The 22,916-nt window shown below is 47.0% G+C and overlaps 4 protein-coding genes and 1 long non-coding RNA gene across 7 annotated transcripts in view; 3 read left to right on the top strand and 2 right to left on the bottom strand.

The window, feature by feature from the left end:
• Positions 1 to 14,206, top strand: part of ctsk (cathepsin K) — a 34,986-nt gene extending 20,780 nt beyond the window's left edge. For both annotated transcript variants that reach the window (XM_088387175.1, XM_088387174.1), the window contains 8 exons: positions 11,108 to 11,328; positions 11,755 to 11,881; positions 12,415 to 12,537; positions 12,609 to 12,761; positions 12,989 to 13,207; positions 13,288 to 13,453; positions 13,533 to 13,641; positions 13,731 to 14,206. In XM_088387175.1, coding sequence (XP_088243301.1) covers positions 11,756 to 11,881; positions 12,415 to 12,537; positions 12,609 to 12,761; positions 12,989 to 13,207; positions 13,288 to 13,453; positions 13,533 to 13,641; positions 13,731 to 13,830 — 996 coding nt within the window. In that variant the 5' untranslated portion in view covers positions 11,108 to 11,328; position 11,755 and the 3' untranslated portion in view covers positions 13,831 to 14,206. The remainder of the gene's footprint in view (positions 1 to 11,107; positions 11,329 to 11,754; positions 11,882 to 12,414; positions 12,538 to 12,608; positions 12,762 to 12,988; positions 13,208 to 13,287; positions 13,454 to 13,532; positions 13,642 to 13,730) is intronic.
• Positions 347 to 6,612, bottom strand: lingo4b (leucine rich repeat and Ig domain containing 4b). The gene is made up of 3 exons (XM_088387165.1): positions 6,403 to 6,612; positions 3,475 to 3,580; positions 347 to 3,396 (listed from the first exon to the last, which is right to left on the bottom strand). Exon 3 carries the CDS (start codon positions 3,382 to 3,384, stop codon positions 1,570 to 1,572), a length of 1,815 nt encoding a protein of 604 aa, XP_088243291.1. The 5' UTR covers positions 3,385 to 3,396; positions 3,475 to 3,580; positions 6,403 to 6,612; the 3' UTR covers positions 347 to 1,569.
• Positions 14,207 to 14,277: 71 nt separating the features above from the next.
• On the top strand, positions 14,278 to 16,685 carry LOC148391624 (cathepsin S-like). 2 transcript variants are annotated; one of them, XM_088387173.1, is made up of 8 exons: positions 14,278 to 14,482; positions 14,791 to 14,921; positions 14,983 to 15,105; positions 15,186 to 15,338; positions 15,408 to 15,632; positions 15,802 to 15,967; positions 16,055 to 16,157; positions 16,338 to 16,685. In XM_088387173.1, exons 1-8 carry the CDS (start codon positions 14,470 to 14,472, stop codon positions 16,435 to 16,437), a joined length of 1,014 nt encoding a protein of 337 aa, XP_088243299.1. In that variant the 5' UTR covers positions 14,278 to 14,469; the 3' UTR covers positions 16,438 to 16,685. The 2 variants fall into 2 exon arrangements, with proteins under 2 accessions (XP_088243299.1, XP_088243298.1); XM_088387172.1 differs by lacking the exon at positions 14,278 to 14,482 and having other exon boundaries at positions 14,772 to 14,921.
• Positions 16,686 to 17,585: 900 nt separating this feature from the next.
• Positions 17,586 to 22,916, top strand: part of LOC148391622 (uncharacterized) — a 27,169-nt gene continuing 21,838 nt past the window's right edge. Inside the window, exon 1 of the long non-coding RNA XR_015860865.1 lies at positions 17,586 to 18,995. This is a non-coding gene — a long non-coding RNA (uncharacterized LOC148391622). The remainder of the gene's footprint in view (positions 18,996 to 22,916) is intronic.
• Positions 17,891 to 22,916, bottom strand: part of onecutl (one cut domain, family member, like) — an 8,083-nt gene continuing 3,057 nt past the window's right edge. The window contains exon 3 of the mRNA XM_088387166.1: positions 17,891 to 21,106. Within this exon, the coding sequence (XP_088243292.1) occupies positions 20,796 to 21,106 (311 nt within the window). The 3' untranslated portion in view covers positions 17,891 to 20,795. The remainder of the gene's footprint in view (positions 21,107 to 22,916) is intronic.

The raw sequence follows: 22,916 nt of genomic DNA, 5'->3' as shown, positions 1-22,916 counted from the left end.
ACAATCCTTGCTGTTGTGTTGCTTTACAAGCAGGCCACTTTGGGTCTCTGTTCCAAGTCCTCCGAGTGCAGATTAAGTGCTTTGCTTATGTAAGCGGGTGTGCTTCCCTTTGTCACTAACAACAAAACAATCTCACTGCAGGAAGATTTGCTTTTAAGATGATTAGATCTGATTATTTTTTTTCTTTCTTTCTTTTTTTTTTTTTTTTAAAATCTGCTGTTGGGCAACAACAAGAAGGCAAGGCAGGAAACACACGTGTCAGATTGAAACATTAGACTTTAATAGCCATAAAGAGGATTTATTAAGGAAAAGTTTTAATGTTTTGGAGACACATGGGTGCCTTTTTAGCCATCAAGTGTGAAATTGAAATTGATCAAGCAAGTACAAGGTTGCCTTGAGATGCAACTTGAAGTATCCCAAATCCTCCTTTTCCATTGAAATGAATAGAGAATACAATTAATCTGTTCCTGCCTGCCCCTAAAACCATTAAAAAAATGTCTCTTTTTAAATTGAAAAATAAAACTTTTATGTTATGAAAACATACAACAATGAGAAGTAAAAAAAATTATAGTAAAAATAATGATGAAATAATAAAAATGCTGAACCATCTCTGCCAAAACCAATCGATTCCTATATGAATTTTCACCACAACAATTCGAGACGGCTTGAAATGAATTATACACTTGTGAAAAAAAACACCACTTGTGGATTGTTAAAGCATTTAATTGTTGTCACACATCAAAAGTAATTGTCAGGCTGATGACAAAATGTTAGCCTAATAGCATACAGTATTTGCCTTTGCAGAATAAAATGACCTGGATGATTGAGAATCTACACTGACAATTTATAGCAAGCAGGGTAATAAAAGTAAAATACCGACGCACTCATGCTATTAGGCTAACCAGCACGCGCACACTAAAGACCTTAATATTTACAAAATGGTCAAACTTCAGAGCATATTCTCGTCTACAATGAAATAAGCGAGGCACGTATTCTCCAGTGTGGCGCAGGTACAAAAACAAAAAAAAGTACGAAAAAAGATCCTGACAAATCTGCTTAAGCTTCGAACGGTAAAGGGCACATTCTTATCTACAGGAAGCATCAGAGCCGCTAATCTACTCCACCTAGAGTATTTATTACTTTTTCTTTTTCTGCCTGCTGTTCACAGTGAGCATGTCTATTCGTATTGGCAATGAAAACGTTACAAAATGGCCGCTGAAACAAGCACTTGAAAGCTGTTGTAGAGCCAGAAGCATTTGCTTCTGAGGAAGAGAGATTGATGAAATGTTTATTGGTTAAGATGAAAAAAAGAAATTATTTTGCTTTTACAACAAAAGTGAATTTCTCACGTTAACGTTTAGACTCATTTTCTCAACACTATGGCGATTAGGGATAGACGAGTCGGTTGGTCGTTGCGTTTAATTTGTCGTCGCTTTACGAGGGGAGTGTTTCACCTGTGAGGAGTCGCTGGACCCGAAAGAAACCCTTGCTCTTAAGTTAGGACAAGTCCAGGAAAGTGTCTCTGAAAGATGTCCCAGAGGTCCTCGAAGCGGTGAGGCTTCGCTGGCTTTAAATGAGTTTCATGGTGAACCTGCCGCCGTCGCCGCCGTCCCCTCCGCCGCCCATGGAGGAGCGAGGAACAAAGTCGATGGTGGCCGTGTGCTTGATCTGCCCTTTGCTCTGGCTCCAAAAGAACATGAAGATGAAGCAGATGGCCACCGAGCTGAGGAAGGACAGGAAACCCATGGTGGTGGCGATGATCAGCGTCTTGGCGTCAAAGGGGTACGGCTTTGCCTGCTGGGCCGAGGAGTTGGTGGCTTGAGGGATCAGGGGCTCTTCTAACCAGTCCTCCTCTGGGAAGAAGGGGATGGTCTGGTTACGCTGGCCCCCCTTCACGTAGAGGCCGACCGTGATGCTGTCGTTGCCGGCGGCGTTGCCCGCGAGGCACTGATAGGTGCCGCTGTCGTGGACCTGCGCGAACCGCACCTCCAGGGTACCGTTGGGCAAAGCTCTGATCCTTCCCGCCGGAGAAATCACGTTCCTGTGGGATGAGATCCAAGTGATGGACGGTGCCGGATCCCCATCCGCCTTGCAGGTGAAAAGAACGGTGGTGCCGTCCTCCACCCTGGCTTCCTGCGGCCTACGGTCCAGGATTCGAGCGGGCCGGCAGGTGAAGACCCTTGTCAGCTCCTTTTCGGAAAAGTCCCTAAATTCTCGCTGCTTCGCTGCGTCGTGGGACGAGCACGTGGGTTGCCGTCCGTCAAAGTTCAAGCGTAATCGCCGACGGACCACCCAGAGCAGACGGCAGTCGCAGGACAGGGGATTCCCATCCAACCTCAGCACCTGAAGGTTCCCCACTGAGTGCAAGGTGCTCTCCTCTAAAGTCGTCAGCTGGTTTGATGTCAAGTTGAGCATTCGGAGCGAGGCGAGACCCTTGAAGGCCCCCGGCTCCACTCGCAGCAGGTTCCCGCCGGCTAGATGTAACTCTTGGAGTCTTTGGAGGTCCCGTAACAGATTCCCTTGAACAACAGTGATGGGGTTGTAGGACAGGTCCAGGAAACGCAGGTAGGCCAGGTGACGCAGAGCTGAGTACGGCACCGTGCTGAGGTTGCAGCTGCTGATGACCAGAGCGGTCAGGTTGAGTCCGGTCAAGCTGTTGCCGGCGACCGTGTCCAGTGAGGGCCAGTTGGCCAGGATCAGGGTGTGCAGCCGGTGCAGTCGGCGGAAAGCATTGTTAGGCAGCGTCGTAATGGTGAGGCGCAGCATGCGAAGGTACGTGAGGCTCTGCAGGTGAGACAACGCCTCGGTGGGAATGGACGTCAAATTACTACGATTGATGTTGAGCTCCTGCAAACTCTGCAAACCAAAGAAAGCTCGCTGGGAAATGAACACCAAGTCGTTCTCGTCGGCGTCCAGCGTCTGCAGATTCACCGTCTCTCTGAAGGTGTAGTCCAGGAAAACCAGAATCTCATTATGGCTCAGATCGAGATATCGTAGACCGGACAGGCCGGAGAAAACACCCACGGGGAGGATCTTGAGCCGATTATTCTTAATCCGAAGCGTCCTGAGATTCTGTAGCCCCTGAAAAGCTTCCACCTCAATCATGGAGATCATATTGTCACTGAGGTCCAGATCTTGAAGTTCATGGAGGCCAGAGAACTGGCGACGCCCCACCGTCCGAATTTTGTTGTAGGTTAAATCCAAATGCTTCGCATCGCCGGGAAAGCCCTCCGGGACGGAGTTCAAATGTTTCCCGGAGCAGATGACTTCCTTAGCGTCGGGCCGACACGAGCAGCGAGGAGGGCAGCTCCCTGCGGAGACGTCCAGTCCCACCTGGAGCAGGATGCCCCACGCCAGCCATCCACCCAGAGACTCCGCAAACATCTTACCCCCTTTCTGAAAAGACACAAAGGAAGGACGTCACTTGGTTGCCCATGAAGTAGAATTTAGACGACTTGTTCCGACAAACAGTACCGTGTCAGCGCCCGAGTGCAGAGGATCATAACCGGCACCGGTCAAGTTGGAGTCAATCTTGGGTCTGGCGGGTGTTTCTTGTTCTGGTCATCCCAGCTAGCGTAGCCTAGAGCAAACAAAGATAGACGTGCGTCGACAGTAAATTCATGAAACCCTGAAGTTGCTTCTTTCATTAAAACATGAAATGTGCTAATGCACAATAGCACCAATATCCTGATGATCAAAGCCCATATCTCGTTTTTTTTGTTGTTTTTTTTAAATCCCGCCAAAAAGCACCCTCGGAGGCGTCCATGTGAAACGGAGCCCGCGTTGCCGCCAAAAGCTGCAAGCGGCGCCTCCAAAGGTGCACATGAGGCCTCCACGGGACGCCTTGAGGCGAGCATCTGGCACTGGACCAGCCCGTATGTGTGCCATCTAGTTACATTTGGAAAGAGTTGAAGCAAGGTTTGCATGCATGAGGCTTTTTTGAAACCCAATAAAAAAGCAGAACACAAACTTTGCCTTTTGTCCTTTGTCCCCAACCCTGCGCCAGACATTCCCGCGGTCTAGAGTTGTGATCCGGTCTGATCCGGGCTAGTGAGAGACACGGGCTGGCAGGTGCGTGGCATCTCAACAACTGCCAATCACTGATTGGTGTCAAATTCCCCCCCTCATACTCGCTATGCTGCCGACGGGGGTCACAACCCGCCATTTTGTCAAATCCCGCCGGCCGCTTCACAACTTCCTCCGCTGTCGTCGCCGACCTGCCGTGCGATGAAGCCTTTCTGGCAACAGGTGCGTAGCCGTTGGTCCTCCGGAAAACGCCGACCCAACCGACACGGTTCTGTTGTGTGACACTCGTGATATATTTAGCTGATGGCGGTGAGAACAACAAGAGCCTCAAATCCCCAATTAAAGGAGACTCGCATGTACATTTTGCGTGCCTCTTTTTATGAGCTTGTGGCACCTGCCGCAGTGTGGCGGCCCCCGGAGGCCCGCAGCATGCAAGTAGCAAATATTAAAAAAATAAATAAATCAAATAGTTGCCTGCAGAACACTGCAGAAATGAGCAGCTGCTTTATGAGCATCACAAAAAGTCCCTTCCCTGGGGATGGACCTTTACCAGCCTGCTGCTTGATGTTACAAAACAGACACAAAGACTCAAAAAAAAAATTAAAAATCACGCCAAGTCGCGTGAGAGCGACGTGAACGCAACCGAGACGAGTCCCGTTTGAATCGCCAATATTAATAATAGCCGGCATAAATGAGGCGAGGGATTTAGTCTCAGCGCAGCACCACCTCACAAATTAGGTCGTCGTGGCAAATTGACCCTGCCCTTGCGTGAGGAAGTTTCGCAGGCGAGCCCTGGCTCTTCATTTGAATTTGTTTCGTCGTTCTTCTCTCAGGAAGCTTCTTACTTTTGATTGACACATTAAGATTTCTTTTTTTAAATCTGATTTGACAAAGCTGTCAACGGCGGTGGAAGCGTCTTGGCGTTACCACGGCAACGCGTGAAGCTCCAATCCTTTTTAAAAAAAAAAAACAGATTAGGCCAACGTGCTTTTGCCAGCTTCTTTTATAATCTATTGTTTAATCATTTCAGCGTATTGCTTTTTGGAGAGCCCTTCATAATCCTCTTAGCTGGTCGTTATTTGTGCGCCTCCTGTGCGAAAAGGCCCAAATCGTGCCACCTCCTCGCCGCTATACATCGATGACATCATCGCCGAATGCATGAACAAACAAAAACTGAGATCTCGGTTCATCCACGTATTGGGGTTACCAGAAGACGCTATGCTAATCTTCGTTAGCCTGTCTATACTTTAAGCTCGGAGACTTCTGTTAGATAAAATGATTTAGATGAGCACCGGCGGAGCTAGGATTTTTTTCCCTGGGGGGGCCAAGCAATAAAAATGTCTAGTTTTACAAAGCCCTAAAAAAAAATCTACAGAAAACGCTAATAAAGGTTCATATGTTTCTAATGGGGGATGTGAGAACAAGAAAAAAAATCTGTCCTGTCACGGTTCAAATATTAGCTTTGATGTATTCTACGGTGTCCCAAAAGACTCTTGCTAACAGTTGTGAGCACCAAGGCTATGCGGTGATGCTTGGTCGCCAGCCAAACGCTCAATTTAATCAGAGCTTTTTATGAGCACAAAGTGTTTTCGTGATTCATTTGGAGCATTAGGGTGTACATGAGGTGGAGGGGCGCTAATAGCTGCCAGGTTGCTAACGGCTTCCTTCGATCTGCGAATGACGAATGGCGACAACTTTGACTCCTTTCCTCGCTCGCATGCGTCACCGCTCGCTCCAAAACCAGGTGACGTTAACTCGATGATTACCTGACGAGAAGCTCTCGAAATTTTAACTTCCTCAATGAAAGAACCAGCGTAACTTTTTGTACACCCTCGTTTTCGTACGATTCATCGAACGTTCGTACAAAAAAAGGCGTAACTCGTTTCCCAAAACCGATTCATGTTCATGCAGCATCCTGTGCGTTAAATGTCCATTCATCACTTAATTAGTCATTTATATTTATTCCTCACTATTTTCTGTACGCCAAATATAGTTCCTCTCTATAAAAGGTATTTTCAATCTTTTTTATTGACTGTGCTTTTCAATTCAATGAAGAAATTGATGCCAAAATAAAAAAATTCTATATAACACCTGAAAATGAGATCTTTATTCCAGTTGCATGCTAAATAAGTTAAACTCTCCGGATGATTTCATTGTTCAGCCAACCTTGAGAAGAACTATTTGGATTAAACCCAAAGTACATCAAGCGCTGTCCCAGTTCTGACTCAATCAAGCGTAACATGACCGGCACGTCCATAAAGCTGATTTAGTAGAAACGCAAAATAACACAACACAAAGCTGTCTGCTGCATCAGCTGCGTGAAAACAATAACAATCCATTGTCCGCCATAAAAAAAAAAAAAGTAAGTCTACGTACCAGTTTGGACGAGCTTCCATGGCAGCTTCTTTCAGCTCCACTTTCTTGTCTCTATGATGTCCACACACGCTCCTCGTCCTGATTTACTTGACGGAACCTCCGAGAGTCGTCATGATTGGACCACGGCGAGAATCCAGGTCGACTTTGCGTGCATGCGTGCGTGCGCCCGTGTGTGTATGTATGTGAGGGAGAGAAAGTTGCTGCCGCATCTTCATCCCTCTCCCCCTCCTCCTCCTCCCTCCCGTTTGAGGCGGCGAGCACGTGATCCTTTCCGTGCGCCAAATGGAGGCACGTCATGCGCTCGTAACACAACGACGCTGTTTGGAATCAGCTTCCAAACTTCTGGCGAGGGAATTTCTTACGTCTACATTTCAAAATAGTCAAGGTCCCTTGATAGCGAGGTGAAGCATCTCGTTCTTGGCTGTCATTGGCCACCTGACACCTACGTGACGGGACATGCATAATCAGAATATGGTTGGAACAATCCCCAATCTGTCAGCTTTAAGAGGATTTGTTTGGTTTTTTTTGTCGATGTTTTTACTCTACAGTGGCGAAGTGCTTCATTTACTTCTTGGCCTACAATGAGAGTTAGGAACGGCAATTGTAGGGATTGTTGCTTCAAAATTATCTTCGAGCATTTTTGTTGATTGTTGTACCTCGTAGAAAATTTGGGGAATTTGCAAAAAATTATATTTATTTTTACTTTCATTTTGATTTTTCTGACTTGCCCCAAAAAGCCAATTCATTAGTCATAAGAATAAAAATTTAAAAATGAGCGATTCTATGAGGGCCTTGGTAAACACAGCAAATACTAAATGCAAACAGAATTATTGAGGCTTATTCATGTTATTTCTTATTCCACCACTAATGCCAAAAAAAAAAAAAAAAATGATGCCAACCATAAGTCATAATTAATAAGTGTTTTGATGCATTCAGGGCCAGTCGGGTCCAAATGCACTCTTGTGATTCTCCATTATTCGGGGGGTTTCAAATCCAGAGGGGCTCAATTAGATTCGGCAGAATTAAAAGCGGTGATCTTTCACCTTTTCTGTCGGGATCTTCAAACAAACAGCAGTCAGCTAAAGACACCAGGGCTCAATAGGGAGCCAATTAGTTTCAAAGTGAACACATACGCACACATTGTGCACGCATCAGCATTGAGCTTCATGAAAGAAAATGTGGAATCTTCAACTAGGAAAGTAAAACTGATGTTTGAGCCTCAGGATCCCTTTTCTGCTTCGTAGACAGAAAAGCAAGAATGGGCAACTGCGATCTTTAATCCAAGCTGCTGTCGACCGCGGCTCACGCTCACACGCAGACACTGAAGCCTTACTGGAATGCCTGCCTCCGTAACTGTTTTTAAAATGTCTTCTGGCATGTGCCGAGACATTTGCATGATGCCAGCATGCTGAGAGTGAGTCTCGCATGCTGGTGGGCGGTGGGGGTTGTGCACAAGGAGGTAATAGCTGCCCGTAACATCTGGCCATCCTGCTGCCATCTGCAGGCTCCGCCTCCCTGAAGAAAGATGAATTATATGCAGGGATTAGATCTTGCCTCGTCCTTCAGCGTTTTATTCAAACCTATTCGGCGATACGGCCTTGAAATCTCTGATATACGATTGAAAGTTATTTTCTTTCGGCAAACGCGATCTTTAATCAGTTTAAAAGTTCAATAATTTCATATCGTAAAATGAGAATGGCTCAGCTGGTCTTTGCGCGAAGAGTAACGGCGTACCCCCGCCGGCTCTGACACACTCGTTCGTCAAGTAGAGCCGCACAGGTGAGGCTGGGCGACCTCGGTAAAATATTTACGGCTTGGAAGCGCATACCTCGGGGTCAAAAGTTTGCCACGTGGGGATAAATCACCGCTTTTGCAAGGTAATCTGGAAATGGGCACCACGGTTTACACCGGGCTCCCGTTTTGACATTCGTTCCGCTCGTATTGTTTGGTTCTTTCAAGGACTAGTTTCTTGTTGTTTTAAAAAAAAATGTTGTTAACGGGTCAGGCAAGTCACTAAATGAAAAATGAACGGTTAGCCAAATGGCTACGTTAGCAACACTGGCGTGCTTTTGTAAACAAGCTCCGCTCAGTTGGCAGCCATGTTGTAAGTGTAAGCAAAGCACATCAGCGAACTTTCAAACCCTAAAAATTAATTTAGAAAAATAAACAATCCATTCAGCAAGCCAAGATGGCCGCCGGCACATTTGGGAAGTCACAGCACAACTCCAAATGTGCTGCGTTCCTGTTTGGCGGTGAAGCATGTGACCTTCAGAGCGTCACGTAAATCCCGTCATCGTGAACGAAAGCCGGGGCGACGTTGAAAGTCGCAGCGCTAATACGCCAAGAAATGGACCTTTTAAATCCACGCTCGGGCCACAGCTGCCGCCGTCTCTAATGAGGCTACATGTCATGCGCGCCGCCACGGACACACGTGTTTAATTCGTGCACGTCAGCTCTTTCACAGCTCTAAAAATATGAATTAAAGGCCAGGAGTGTAGCGTAGCCAGGCCGTGACGACTGCTAATCCGAGTCGGAGGCGGATCAGCATGTGGCGGATCGAGAGTCAGAAAAATTCTGAATGTGTGTCGCCAGCGTGTTTTGTGACTTGGCCGGGGCGTGATTAGCGGGGCTTTCTGTCTCTCTCTATCTCTCTCTGGCCTCCGAATCCAAAGTAATCTCAGCAAACACGACGTCACATGCGCTCACCCACATGAAGCGATTAGACGCCAGGGAGCCCGAACGACTTTGTTTTGTTCTTCCGCCGCCATGGTACTCTGGTTCCGTCGGGAATGCCGAGTCGCGCTCATTGTTGTGAAGCCAGAAGATAAGATTGCAGCCTAAAAATATGCAGAGGTCAAAAGGTCACGGCAGGTGAAACTGGAGCCTGGGGGGGCCGCCGACTGGTTGAAATAGCGGCGCGTGGCGAGGAAGACAAACAATGGCAGAGTTGAAGTTGAAATGAGTTTTGCGACCTAGTTTACCTTAGTGGAACATTGTGTGCCTCCCTCCCATCTTCCCTCCAAAAAGTCTGCCGTTCTCCACTGTATTTAAAAGCTTCTATTTTTGATGAGACCTGCCCTGAATCATTTCCGAGTGATGCACCAAGATATAAAGCGAGGGAACTTCCCATGATGCATCTTTCTCCTCCTTTCCGTCTCACTGTTAATATTTTTTTAGTTTGTTAGTTAGGTGCGACTTCAAAACTGCTTACCTTTATTTTTTGTCACCGTATTTTACTTGGTTTTGCATTCCTACGACCTAACTTAACGCAACTAGCTTAACTGCACTGTTGTTAGCATTAAACCCGGATTGTCTGGATCGAAACTGACTCGACTTTTCCCATCAATGGTATTACATTCAAAAAGTCATTTGGATGTTTTTCCATTCGTATTTTTCGGCCGTAATTTCCCGTCACACACAATCAAGAGGTCAGGAGGTAAAAAAGGCCAGCGGCTGTAATCCGCCGAGGTCAACAAAAAGCCTTAAACCCTCTTTGGTGTCTGCGGTTGTCGTTAATCTGGCGAGCGGGCAGCCGCTGAAAAGTGCTGTCGAAAAAAGCTTCTCGGCAATCACGTCGCTCGTTTTACGTAAAGTCCCTGGCGACTCCCCCTATAGATCACTATAGCATATCCGGCTGATGGAAAAGAACTGATCCTCGGGGAGAGCGAGTCCACTTGCTCAGCAACAGGAAGCTGATGATAAATTTCACCTAATCTTATATAATACAAGAATAGAGTTTTTTGTTTGTTTGTTTTTTTTTTAGTAATGAGACCGCATTTGCACCAAGGTTTCGATCCCGCCGCCTCTGCAGGCCGATCAGTCCGTCATCTCATCATCTTAAGTGCCGTCGCCGTCGTGGAGGAGCTTTGGGACGCGGAAAAGTAAATGAAAATGAAGCGTCATCAATCAAGAGCCAAAGCGAGCGCGGCGGTCCCGCGGGCGCCACTTAGCATCGTTACGCCGCCGAGCTCCTTCGTGACCTTGAAAGGCGGGAAAGCTTCGTCATCACTTTTTAGCTCTAAAAGCCTTCACGTGGATGCATAGCTGCCATGTTGCCATAAATCTATATTTTTTAAAAAAGATATTTTGAAGAGAGCAGAAATACATTTTCAACAGTCACTGAGGCTTTGCTCGCTGTGTCAGCTCTCACATGACCGAGACGACTTTTCTATATATTTAGACATGTCGATGTTCATGTACAAATCAGGCATGTGACTACCGCCATGAGGAAGCCTCCATTTTGTCTTCATTCTATAAATGTACTTGTTTCCATTTTGTGATAACCACCTGAGGAAATGTGTCACTTGATGTTTTTTCATCATTGGCACGCAAACGTTCACGGGACACTTCATTAGGTACATTGAGATCCAATGCCAAAATTCAGCCTTCGTTTGACGATGGCATCAAATTTGTCTTTTCTTGGAAAATTATTCCCCCAAAACCATTTTTACAGATTGTCAGACATTTTGTTTTTGAAGCGGACACTTTAAGAGATCAAGATCTCAGTGCTGTCCATGTGCTACAAAACTATGAATTTAAATTTGTCTGGAGACTGTCAAAAAAACGACTCATTAGATTATTGATAGTTCATGGAGCGCCATGAACCCGTGATATAGCGAGGCAACAATTGATGATGTCACACATCCCAAACATCCTCAAAGTATGATGTTCTCTTATTTCAACCCTTCCTGTGGTTTTTTTCCAGCTGCGTCAGCAAACGTTGTTTGTAATGAAGCACGCTGGCCCTCCGAGTGAAACCAGATGTCCTCTTCTCACAACTCCTCCCCGGACCCCAAACTCCTTTTGTACTTCCTCAAAAATTCCTCTACATATAAACCAGACGCTGCTGACCTACTTGCACATTGGACCCGCCCGGCGTCAAAACAGAACCACTTGAACGGAATCTGACCGACTTCTGGACTTTAGGTACGTCAACTTTTATGTTTGACTTTAAAGTTTACTTGCTGCTCTGCAAATGTTGTTTTCCTTTTAATTAGCACCAAAGTTCTTCAGTCGAAGAACCAAAGTGAAAACAAAATACAGACTAGGTTAAAAAAAAGTGCTGATTCAGCTTCTGCGTTCAAACTAAAGTAAAAAAAGTAGAAAAGAAAAAATATTTTTTTATTTTAGAGTGGCAACAGCTCGTGCGGCGCAAACAAAACCTGAAAATGTATCCTCCTTGTTGGTTGCCATGGATACAGTAAGCCCTGTTTATACAAGCAATAAGACCCGCGGGCAAAAGCCTACAACAAAATATGAGCTAGTAAAGAATGAGAATTTTTAACCAACTTGAGGTAGAAAAAACAAAGAAAGAACCGAACTGACTTCAAGTATGCATTTGTGCTTGTGCAGGATGTGGCAACGTTGCCTGAGCGTCTTTTTGCTGGCCGCCTCGGCTCTGGCCCGCCTGGATCAGGTGACCCTGGACAACCAATGGGAGCAGTGGAAGCTAACGCACCGGCGGGAATACAACGGCATGGTCAGTCTTCCTCTTTGAAGAATTGTTCCCAAAGTTTCAAAATTCCAGGGCCGTGCTTAAGGGGTGGCCAACGGGCCAAAGTTGCATCATTAGCGAGCCAATATTTTTTAAGCGTCGTTTTCATTGTCAATCATGTATTTCAGATTATGATTAGGGTTTCAAACTGGGCTTTCAAAATAGGTGCGTAGTTTACCTTTCTAAAACGGCTGCCGATGTCTACTACCTCGTGTGTAGTTTAGCGAGAGTGCCAATGTCACACAGGCTTGGTCTTTATTTGCCGTGTTTTGCGCTACTAAAGAGGGAGGATGTCCCGAGACTGCAATGTGATCTGCTTTTAATCGTCCTGATTAAAAAAATCCAGGCTGCGGCATCAAGCAGTCACTTGGGGCTAATTAAAATGTCAATTTGACCCATTTGCCCAGATGGATGACTTTCAATTTGTCTGCTCCTCTCTTAGTCTGCTTAGTCTTAGAAGCAATGAGCAAGTCCCTTTTTTTTCTATATATACTCTGTGTCTTCTTCCTCTCGACCAGGATGAGGAGGGCATCCGGCGGGCCATTTGGGAGAAGAACGCGCTGATGATCGAGGCTCACAACCAGGAGGCGGCGCTGGGCCTGCACTCGTACGAGCTGGGAATGAACCACCTGGGAGATATGGTGAGAAATGAAATATTTATATATAAATATAGATCAGAGCCGCAAGACGCCAGAATGTGCTGCGCTTGCAGACGTCGGAGGAAGTGGTGGAGAAGATGATGGGCTTGGAGATGCCCATGACTCGGGAACGGGGATTCACTATGAGCCCCGAGGAGAAGACCGTCCCGCTGCCCAAGTCGGTGGACTACCGCAAGATGGGCATGGTGACGTCGGTCAAAGACCAGGTGTGTTATCTTCACAAGTCACGGTCGTCATTCAACACACACCATAATGACAACATGAACTTTAGTTTTTGTAGAGATGAAGGTTTTTTTGTCATAATGTAAAAACGTCTCTGAATAAGCAACATTCAAAAAGCTTCACATAATCCAAGGCCAATATTAAAAGGGATGAAATACTGACACCTACTGGACAAGTAGAAGAATGCACTTAACAAATCAACACTGCTCAGGGTACATGCGGCTCGTGCTGGGCCTTCAGCTCGGCGGGGGCCTTGGAGGGTCAGCTGGCCAAGACCACGGGAGAACTGAGAGACCTTAGTCCTCAGAATCTGGTGGACTGCGTGACAGAGAACAGCGGCTGTGGAGGAGGTTACATGACCAACGCCTTCAAGTACGTCAGGGACAACGGCGGCATCGACTCGGAGGAGGCCTACCCTTACGTGGCACAGGTGACTTTCCGGAATGACAACAACTATCTTCTCAATGCTGGACATCTTGAGATCTTTTTCCTCTGCGCCGCCCCCTGCAGGCGCAGATGTGCCGCTACAACTCGTCGGCCGAAGCGGCCGAGTGCCGCAGCTACAAGGAAATTCCCGAAGGCGACGAGCACGCCCTGGCCGTGGCGCTCTTCAAGGTCGGCCCTATCGCTGTTGGCATTGACGCCTCCCAGGGGACCTTCCAGTTCTACCAGAGAGGTGAGTGAACGCCACATCAAACTTGATCGCATCCCAACCTGGTCACTTGAAGCCGTCCGTCCCTTTGTCACATGAGCAGGCATTTACTACGACTCCAACTGCAACAAAGACGACGTCAACCACGCCGTGCTGGCGGTGGGCTACGGCGTGACGGCCCGGGGCAAGAAGTTCTGGCTCATCAAGAACAGGTGTGACGTCATCACCGCGTGACATCATCGCACGGACGCTGTCGCTATGGTAACATGTTTTGAACGGTTCACATTTGTGTTTGTGGCAGCTGGAGCGACAACTGGGGCAACAAAGGCTACATCAAGATGGCGCGTAACCGCGGCAACCTGTGCGGCATCGCCAATTTGGCCAGCTACCCCGTCGTGTGAGCGCTCGGCGCTTCTCCTTTCTCGTCTGTCTATATCTCGTCCCTCGATTCCATCCGTGATGTTTGCCCGTCTCCGTGGCAACCAGTTTTCATGTCTCTGTGGCTGTTAGCTGCCGTTAGCTGAATGGTTTTGTTTGAGTTGAAGGCGCGCACATACGTGGCGTCGCTGGCCGACGCAGTTCGACGGGACCCCACACGTGACTATAATGATGGCCACAATACACGTTTGTGGCACACTCAATATTCATTTGTGTCATTTTGTCATGTGTGAGGTTTCGTACACTTCAGCACTTTTGTTGTGATCGTTATTGTTATTCATGTGTAAAAAGTGATGTTTTGTATGAAATGAAATTAAAGTTCTAAAGGCAGTGACGTCATACCTGTCTACTTGTAGTACATGCAGAGGCCACTAGAGGGTAATGTTGATTATCTTTTTTGACTCGCCCAAAGGGGGAAATGACCTGAAAGGAAGTCTTGACTGTTTTGGCTGTCTTCTACTTTTTGCTGGATTTAGGCGGTGTGTTAAAATTACTTTCAAATATTTTTTGCTGAATATATTCACTTGGGCGAGGAAGAACTTGAGCAACACTTATCTCTGTCTTCATCACTCTGGGGAAAAATAAAACCCTCAGCCTCTAAGATGCTTCATGCAGGCAAGTTTGACCAACTTTAACAAACCATTCATCCTTATTTGTGTTATTTGATTAATTAAATAAATAAGTAATCGCAGATGTTAGGGTGCTCAAATGATTCAAATAATGAACTTAAAATACATTGTTGTAATGTAACGGGGTTTTTTCCGCGTTGTTGCTCAAGTGCCGCCAGCAGGAAATGAAGCAAGTCTACTTTCATTTTGACAGTCAACTGCCACTTGAATGCTTCCGATACACAGTTGATGCTTTTAAAATTTGGAGTTACATTTTCATTTAGTTTGTGCTCAAAATGTTTAAAAAAAATGTAGGAGGATTGATGTTAATGGGCCTGCTGCTGGTCTCGCTGCACACGGTGTTGGCGGCAGCCATGTTGGACATGGACCTGGATGAGCACTGGATGCTGTGGAAGAAGACGCACGGCAAGTGGTACCGCAGCCAGGTAAGTCATTCTTTTTTCAAGTTAACCTCTCGACAAGTATTTTGCGTCTGCGGCATTTCAGCCGGAGGACCTTCATCGCCGAGGATTGTGGGAAAAGAACCTGATGCTCATCACACTGCACAACCTGGAAGCATCCATGGGTCTCCACAGCTACCAGCTCAGCATGAACGTCCTTGGAGACCTAGTGAGACCTCTTTGACCTATTTTGAATTTTCCTCACTGCTGTGATTCATCTTTATTTCTTTTGAACGTATCCCTTTGTAGACACCTGATGAGATCCGTCAATCTTTCGCCAACTTGACTCCTCCCACCGACTTCCACAACCGGTCTTCTGATTGGCCGCTTCGCCAAATGGTTGACATACCCGACTCTGTAGACTGGAGGGACCAAAAGTACGTCACAAGCGTCAAGATGCAGGTGAAGTGGTGAGAATCTGTCCAAAATTGGAGAAATGATCTTCACGAAGGGATCGTTGTGGCTTGGCAGGGTTCGTGTGGTTCTTGCTGGGCCTTCAGCGCGGCTGGAGCTCTGGAGGGCCAGCTGGCCAGGACTACCGGCCGCCTGGTGGACCTGAGCCCCCAGAACCTCGTGGACTGCTCGGGCAAGTACGGCAACCGAGGCTGCTATGGCGGTTTCATCAACACGGCCTTCCGATACGTCATCGACAACGGCGGCATCGACTCGGAAAAGTCGTACCCGTATACGGGCAAGGTGAGGATCGGATCACCTGAATACATAAAGACAAAAAACATTTTTCATTTGATTAAATAAAGGATAAATTAAAATTGATATCATTTAAAAAATATCAAACAAAAATGAGCACTAATTTTGATGTGATTTTTAATTTCTTTTTAAAAATATTTATTTTTGTCTGGTTCAGTCCGGGCAGTGTCGCTACAGCGCCGCCCAGCGCGCCGCCAACTGCTCGGGCTACAACATCCTGCCCGAGAACGACGAGGACGCTCTCAAGCAAGCGCTGGCCGTTATCGGACCCATCTCGGTCGCCATCGACGCCTCCCGGCCCACCTTTGCCTTCTACAGCAGCGGTGCGTTCAATGTCCACCCATCCACGAGCATTGTCACTCTTCATACAAAATCAAGATTATGACGTCATCAGATATGAATATGTCTAGGCGTGTACGACGACGCGTCATGCTCGAAGAGCGTGAACCACGCCGTGTTAGCGGTCGGCTACGGAACGCTAGATGGAAAACAATTCTGGCTGGTCAAGAACAGGTACACACCACATTTTGGATACAATATGGCCACTTCGTTAGGAACAACATCTCCACAAATCCAATTTGAATTACTTTTAAAAGCATAACGGCCAGTTGTTAATTGTGCTGCTGTTCCTAATACCCCAGCCACACCGCGCCACCGTGTGGTCAAATGTGGTAACTGCATCTCTCTCTCCAGCTGGGGTGCTTCGTTCGGGGACGCCGGCTACATCCGGATGGCTCGCGGCAAAAGCGACCAGTGCGGCATCGCCATGTTCGCCTGCTACCCCGTCATGTGATCCACAACACAACATTCAAAATGAATGGCTTCATCTTTACATTATAAATGCTAAATGTAAGCAAAAGAGCTTGAGAGCATTTTGTGGTCTCTGTTTGGATGTTTTGCTGCTTCATGAGGCAAGAATTACAATAAGTTGACATTGATTCGAATTTCTGTTAGCCTTCTATGTTAGCATAATGTCAGTAATGCCTTTTTCTTTTATGTATTTAACTGCAATTATGAAACTGTTAGACGTTCAGAGAGAGAGCACGTGTTGGGTTACAAATGAGTGTTTTTATTTTTTCTACTTTTTTAGTGCAACATCACAACAAACAAGTTTCACATGAGGTATTCAAAGGGATTCTCTTGAGTTGCTGTTAGAAAAAAAAAAGAAAAGGAAAAGCAAAATTCCCGCCACGTTCGCCCAGGAAACGCACTCAGTCAAATATTCGCATTCCCCGCGGCGCCCTTCCCCGTTTTTCCCTTTGGAGCGAGAACGAGAGAGCGAGGCTGGCTTCTTCTTACAAACGTGGAAAAATAGCTTCTGTCTCCTACTTTGATTACGGGATGACTTTCTGGGGAAAAGTCCCGCGATTCCGGCTTTTTTTTTGTTTTGGGGAAAACAAGGAACAGGCAACGTTGATTACAGCAAGAACCTCCTTGCTTGGATTGTCACCTCCTTCTTTCGTTATTTTTGGTCTTGACAAGGAATTTATTTACACACAGAACACGGATGGACGGGACGGAAGCTTTGGCTGGACGCGGGCCCACTAGGGCGCCGCAACAGATTGATTCCAGCTATTTTTTTTTGGTTGGTTTTTAGATTTTTTGCACATAAAGGCATGAAGTAGAAGATGACGAGACGGATGACAGACAGACAGACAGACACCCTGACAGCATGGAATTCTTTGGTTACGGAATATCTTCTCACACAGTTGAGGTAGATGGTCGAGTCTTCGTGTACAGAAAAGTGTGGGGGGGTGAGGTGCTGTTAGGGGGGGCACAGTCGAGAGAATCATTGTCTCAGTTCCGCTTCAACACAACAATACTGTTCATTATATTACGTCCATCTTTGGTTATTTGATTAATTTTTTGCTCTTCTCCATTTTGACCCTGAAAGACTTTTTCATTTGCATCCTCCAGCCACTAGGTGGAGCCAGTGGGATGGAAGAGGGGGGGCTAGAATGTGCAGTCAGCCGGCAGCACACCGATTGAAGGCCTTCCCGTATTTCTTCTTCAAAAGACCGACAACCCGGGCTGACCTTCGATCATGCTCTCAATTGTTACGCATTAAACATTTAAACAAGCCCCTCCCACCCTGATCCTCGCCAAAGCCCGCCGGTGTGTCCGACAGCGTACATCCCAGCAAATACCCGCAGAGAAGGACTCCTTTGAAGTCTACTAGAAAAGTCAATGACCTCCTCCGAGGACCCCCCAAATCACCCCTTGCCCCCCCCCCCCACTCATCTGTCAAGTGCACACAGTGAAGGCCTGCTTGTCCGCAGAGACGCGCAAGCGGACTGGGAAACGGATGCGATCTTTGGTATTTTCGTAAAGCTCAGACAACCATGCGAGGGGTTGGGGAAAACATTTGGGGGGATTTCTTCCATATCCTTGATATCCACCTTGAGGTCCATGTACTAGTGTCCTCCTTGTCCTCACTAGTAACCCAATGAGTAGAGCAACTCGGGAGATCTTACTAGCCACTTTTGGCTTACTCGTTTACAATTCAACCCTAAAAGTAAATGACTGTGCTGCATAAGTGATGCTAAGCCCAACGAGTAAGAAACAATTGTGCACTGAATTGTCTCACGAGTGAGGACAAAGACTCAAATCAATGCTCAAAATGGCTTCCCATTGAGGAGCTCCTGATTCCTGGACCCCTCAACCCCTTTAGAAAATAAGATAGAGAAGAAATCCGAGAGGGAGAGAAAGGTCAGATTTTCCGAGCTGCTTAGACCTTTTGAGGGCTCTTTCAAGAGGGACTTGGAACTGAGACTGTGGATGAGGACAAGGGTGAGGTGATGGTGGGTTGGAAGGGGTGGGGGGGATCACAAGCATGCAGGACCCCCGAGGAACACGAGCATGTGACCTTGAAGACGCATGTGGAAGGTGGACGGAAGGGTCCCGAGCCGGACGGACGGGCTCCCCCACCTCATCACCGCTATTATTGTCATCATCAATATTATCAATATTCATATCACAACATTCAAATAAGCTTTGGCCTCGAAGAGCTGAGCACGCACACACAAAGAAACGGGGGCCAAGCCGTCAAGACGTTGTACGGAACACCACGGGAGGGGGCGGGGTCGGGAGCAGACCACTTGCAGAGCTCCGCTTCGCACGGTGCATTGTGGGGAACAAAAACTTTTGAATGGACGCCGTGATTTGGACGAAGTGCGCTTCTTCTTTTTTTTTTTAATTGTAATTTGATCTATTTAAAATGTGTCCGTACGCTGACCGCCCCGTGCTGGGTCACGATAGTTAAGATTAGAAGATGGACGGTTCAGATAATGGATGGACGCATGGATGACATTTTGCTCAAGTGTGCAGCGTGGAGACACGAAGATGACACAGGTAGGACATTTGTCATCATTTCACGTCCAATTATGAAATGTGCTTGTAGCGCACCGACCGCTGTTTTATGTGCATATTGACGAGAACGTGAATGTTTGTCTTCAATGACTATGCGTCACAACATTGGCAGTAAAAGGCAAATAACGCGATGTTTTGCTCACGTGAACTAAGTGGAGCGATTTGAAGGCAGCGAGTTTATGATATTGTCATGTGGAAATGTTTCTTGATTTAAATACTGACCATGACTTTAAAAATGTGCTGATATTTTCTCTCTCATTAGTTGCGCATTCTTACGTTTCAACATATTGATGAAATAAATATGTTGAAGAAATTGACAAATTAAGTCCATACTCTTAATTCTCCAGGTCCTTTTTTCCTGTCCGGAAATTGTGAAAGATGAACGGAGGTTTGCAATGTTTTGTAATGTTTTTTTTTTTTTTTTTTGTAAACATCAACGTTCAAGCCTCTAAAATTCTAATTACGCCTCGATTCTCGCGCATGCGTAGAGGAGTTCTGCAAGTGTCTTAATTGTAGAGAGGGACGTAGGAATCAAGGGGTCGGGTCAGGTCAAGGGGTTCGAGCCGTACATTCAGGGAAGCAAAGTTCATCTTTGGTATTACGATGGGATTCTACAGCTAAAAGTGCCCATCGGATTAAAAACACAGACATCATAAATAAACACGTACATCGTATAGTTGGCGTCAGTCAATAAATAGGCAAATAAATAAAAGGAACTAAACAATAAATAGACAAAGATAAATAGAGGATGGGGTTCAGTTGGCCAAAAAGGGCGGCGAGTCAAAACCCGTTTCCTTTGCGGACCAAAACCACCGGCGTGTGCTTGACATCTGTACAAAAAAAATTCTGAAAGAACCACATTCCTTCATTGTAAAAAAAAAAAAAAAAAAGGAAGAAAAAATGTGTGGCAAACAGTAAGTGTCAACCCCCTCCTTCAAAGACCTTGAATGGTTTTCAAAATTGTTGGATTCTGTCTTGACCTTTGTGATTCTGTCAAGGCCAAGGAACTAGGGGGGGGGGGGGGATTCTGCATGTGGTGGCAAAGGAGGGGGCGCTCCTGTTCCTGGGAATGATTGACAGCTGCGAGTCGAAGACGCTACTGAGGCCTCCGGATGATTCCAGGCTCGCAAGTCCTGGGAGCCATCGCCATGGAAACGCATGCTAAAAAGAAAAAAAAGACAAACTCCCCATCTTCCTCCACCGTGATTCCCGAGGAAAGGCGGGGGATAAACAAAATGGGAGGGGGGGGGCGTCTGATTGGGGGAAAAGTCACCCACGAGAGAAAGAGAGAGCTCTCGGCGCATGTGAGCAAACAGCAGCTCCTGATTGGTCACGAGCGGGCGAAGGCGTGGAGGTGCACCAAAATTATGCTTGCTCCTGATTGGTGGAACCTCCCGCCGCCACTCTCCCATCTAAGATGGCGTCTTGAAAAGGATAGTACAGTGGTAGCTCCACTCCATCACCAAGCTTTAATTAAATAAAACCCGACACCATTTTTTGTTGGGTATTTTTGAGAGGAAAATTGTGTTCTCATTTCTTTTGTGTTTAAAAAAAAAAAAATCAAACAAGGGCCGAGTTTAGTTGACTGGAAAGTTAAGGTACCACTGTACGAGCCAGACGACCCGCTCCACGGCGCCCTCTATCTCCACTCCAGGGCACCCGCCCCACGCTTTGGTTTGAAATGGTGGCTCACGGCTGCTTCCGCGCCTCCACGAGGACATTTCACGCCGGCCGATCACTGCTCAGACTCGGCCTCGTGTCCCCTCGCCGCCGCCGCCGCCATCAGGCCGTACTGCAGGACACGGCCGAGGACGAGGCGCTGGATCCCGAGGACCCGGTGGAGGACGGGCGGCCCTCGTCGCTCCACTTGTTGAGGTTGCGGCGGCGTGCGTTCATGAAGAAGTTGCTGACGGTGGAGAGCTCCAAGCCCAGCTGCTGCGAAATGGTCACCTGCAAGTCCTTGGTGGGCCGGTGGTTCTCCCGGAAGATGGCCAGCAGCGTGCGGCGTTGGAGGTCGGTGAACACCAGCCGAGTACGCTTGGGCCCCTGGTTCCGCTCCAGCTTACTCTGCTCTTGCTCCTTCCTCTTGCAAGCTACGAAGAGGAAAAGGCAACGGAGAGACAAATTCAAACAAAAAGTGCAGGCGGATAACGAGGACAAATGGATTAAGTGCGGGAAAGTGGATTTGTCCGAAGGGAAAACGCTGAGGTCGGCAAAGCGGACGCTCCGCAAAGAGACGAATCAGCAACTTGTGTCAGTGAAGGCATCGGCGCGCCTGTCTGGCAGATTCCAGAAGATTCTGACGGGCTCGCGGATGCCTTCAGTGACACGCTAACTGCATTAACATGTTCACTGCAATAATATATTCTTGTAGTGCACCGATTAATCGAACAACAAATCAATCAACAAATTAATTGAGAATTATTTTCTGACATTAATACTAAATCCTAATTTGTATATATTTGTGTGTTTTTCAATGCCCTACTTTTGAGTAAAATAATTCAAATTTGTTGATGCATTGATTCATCGGCAAAATCATTGAAAGATTAATCGAATAATAAGATCATCTGTAGTCACCTTTACCAAAATACGACACTGGCTCGTGTGGAGAATAAACACTAGCGTTGACGAGTAACAGTGCTCCCTTGTTTGAATTCATGGATTGTTCATGTCGATAATAAATATTGTAACTGCATTGTTGAAAAATGGCAGTCGAGCATCTGAAGATGAGCGAGTGAAAAGATTTCATTCCGCACTTTGAGGAATGTCTGCAGACGCCTCAGCTGATTGGCTGGAGATAGCAGCTCAGTGTGACCTTCAAATATGCACACACACAAGCCACACACAAGCGCTACATTAAATAAATGAAACACCTGCAATTGATCCGCTTCCATTTCGTCATCCCCAAACATCTCATTCCAGGTTTCTCGGTCATTAGTCGGGAAACGAGCGTGACCTCAGCGCCGCCTCGTTCTCCATCTTTCTCCCCGGCGACACCGCAACAACCTTCGGACATTTAAAAGCTTGTCTCGACGACGAGACTCTCCGACGGCGCTAGCGATGATGAAACAATATGCTGCCCGTTTACCGTCATTATGAGCAAAAGTGCTCATGCAGAACCTGTATGTTCTTATTTTTTACACATGAGAATTCGAACTTTACACAGGCTAACGAATAGCATCTATTTAAGCAATGCCTATTTGAACACAAGTAGTGCAGCAACACACACAGACAGACAATATAACAGTACTCGCGGGCGTATATTCTTTATCTTCTGCAAAAAAAAAAAATGACTGCGTCACTCTTCATTTACCTTGCATGAGCTAGCTTAGTTAGCTAAGCGTATTCTGTACAGTCGTGATATGTCGTAATAAAAACTGCAACACAATAGCGACGGCTAGTTAGCGTGCAGGGAGAATTTAGGGCCTGTTGTAACTAGGATGTGGGATGAGGGGGGGGGGGGGGCTTCGGGGGGTGCGCCCTGGCCCACTTCCTCCCTGGCTGGCCATGGCGGTGACCATTAAGTAAATGCTTGCTAGCACTGTAATGGCGCGTAAGAGGCTCACAATGGACGCGCTATAAATCGGCGGTGGCGGGCCGACATAAATATCTCCCCCCCTCGGGTGTCTTATGATGGTGGGAACAGCCGCTAATCGTGATGTACGCTGCGTCTCGTGTTGCGCAAACGTGATGGAGAGCCCTTTAGCGCCCCCCCAACCCAATCCCTTCCCCCCACCTCAGGGTGGCTCCGGCCTTCCCCCCGCAGCCCACGCAGTTGCCCCCCCCAACTCCCGCCCCCGCCTACCTCCCTCCCTCCCTCGCCATTGCTTTGTGGGCCAGCGGCTGATAGAAATTATTGATTAAATGTGAGCCGCTCAGACTCGGCCAGGCTGTTTAACTCTT

Source organism: Syngnathus floridae, chromosome 10 (assembly GCF_059516105.1).
Source record: "Syngnathus floridae isolate MCC-2025c chromosome 10, RoL_Sflo_1.0, whole genome shotgun sequence".
Classification (NCBI taxonomy): Eukaryota; Metazoa; Chordata; class Actinopteri; order Syngnathiformes; family Syngnathidae; genus Syngnathus; species Syngnathus floridae.
Note: the sequence above shows the minus strand (reverse complement) of the source record. Positions and strands in the feature narration are given on the sequence as shown.

What these genes read in the sequence shown, in the direction of transcription:
- lingo4b (XM_088387165.1), bottom strand. Translation starts at nt 3,384, where the DNA reads ATGTTTGCGGAGTCTCTGGGTGGATGGCTGGCGTGGGGCATCCTGCTC.
- LOC148391624 (XM_088387172.1), top strand. Translation starts at nt 14,772, where the DNA reads ATGTTTAAAAAAAATGTAGGAGGATTGATGTTAATGGGCCTGCTGCTG. An exon ending in GCAAGTGGTACCGCAGCCAG is followed by an intron (nt 14,922 to 14,982) that starts GTAAGTCATTCT and finishes GCGGCATTTCAG; the next exon opens with CCGGAGGACCTTCATCGCCG. An exon ending in TTCTGGCTGGTCAAGAACAG is followed by an intron (nt 16,158 to 16,337) that starts GTACACACCACA and finishes CTCTCTCTCCAG; the next exon opens with CTGGGGTGCTTCGTTCGGGG.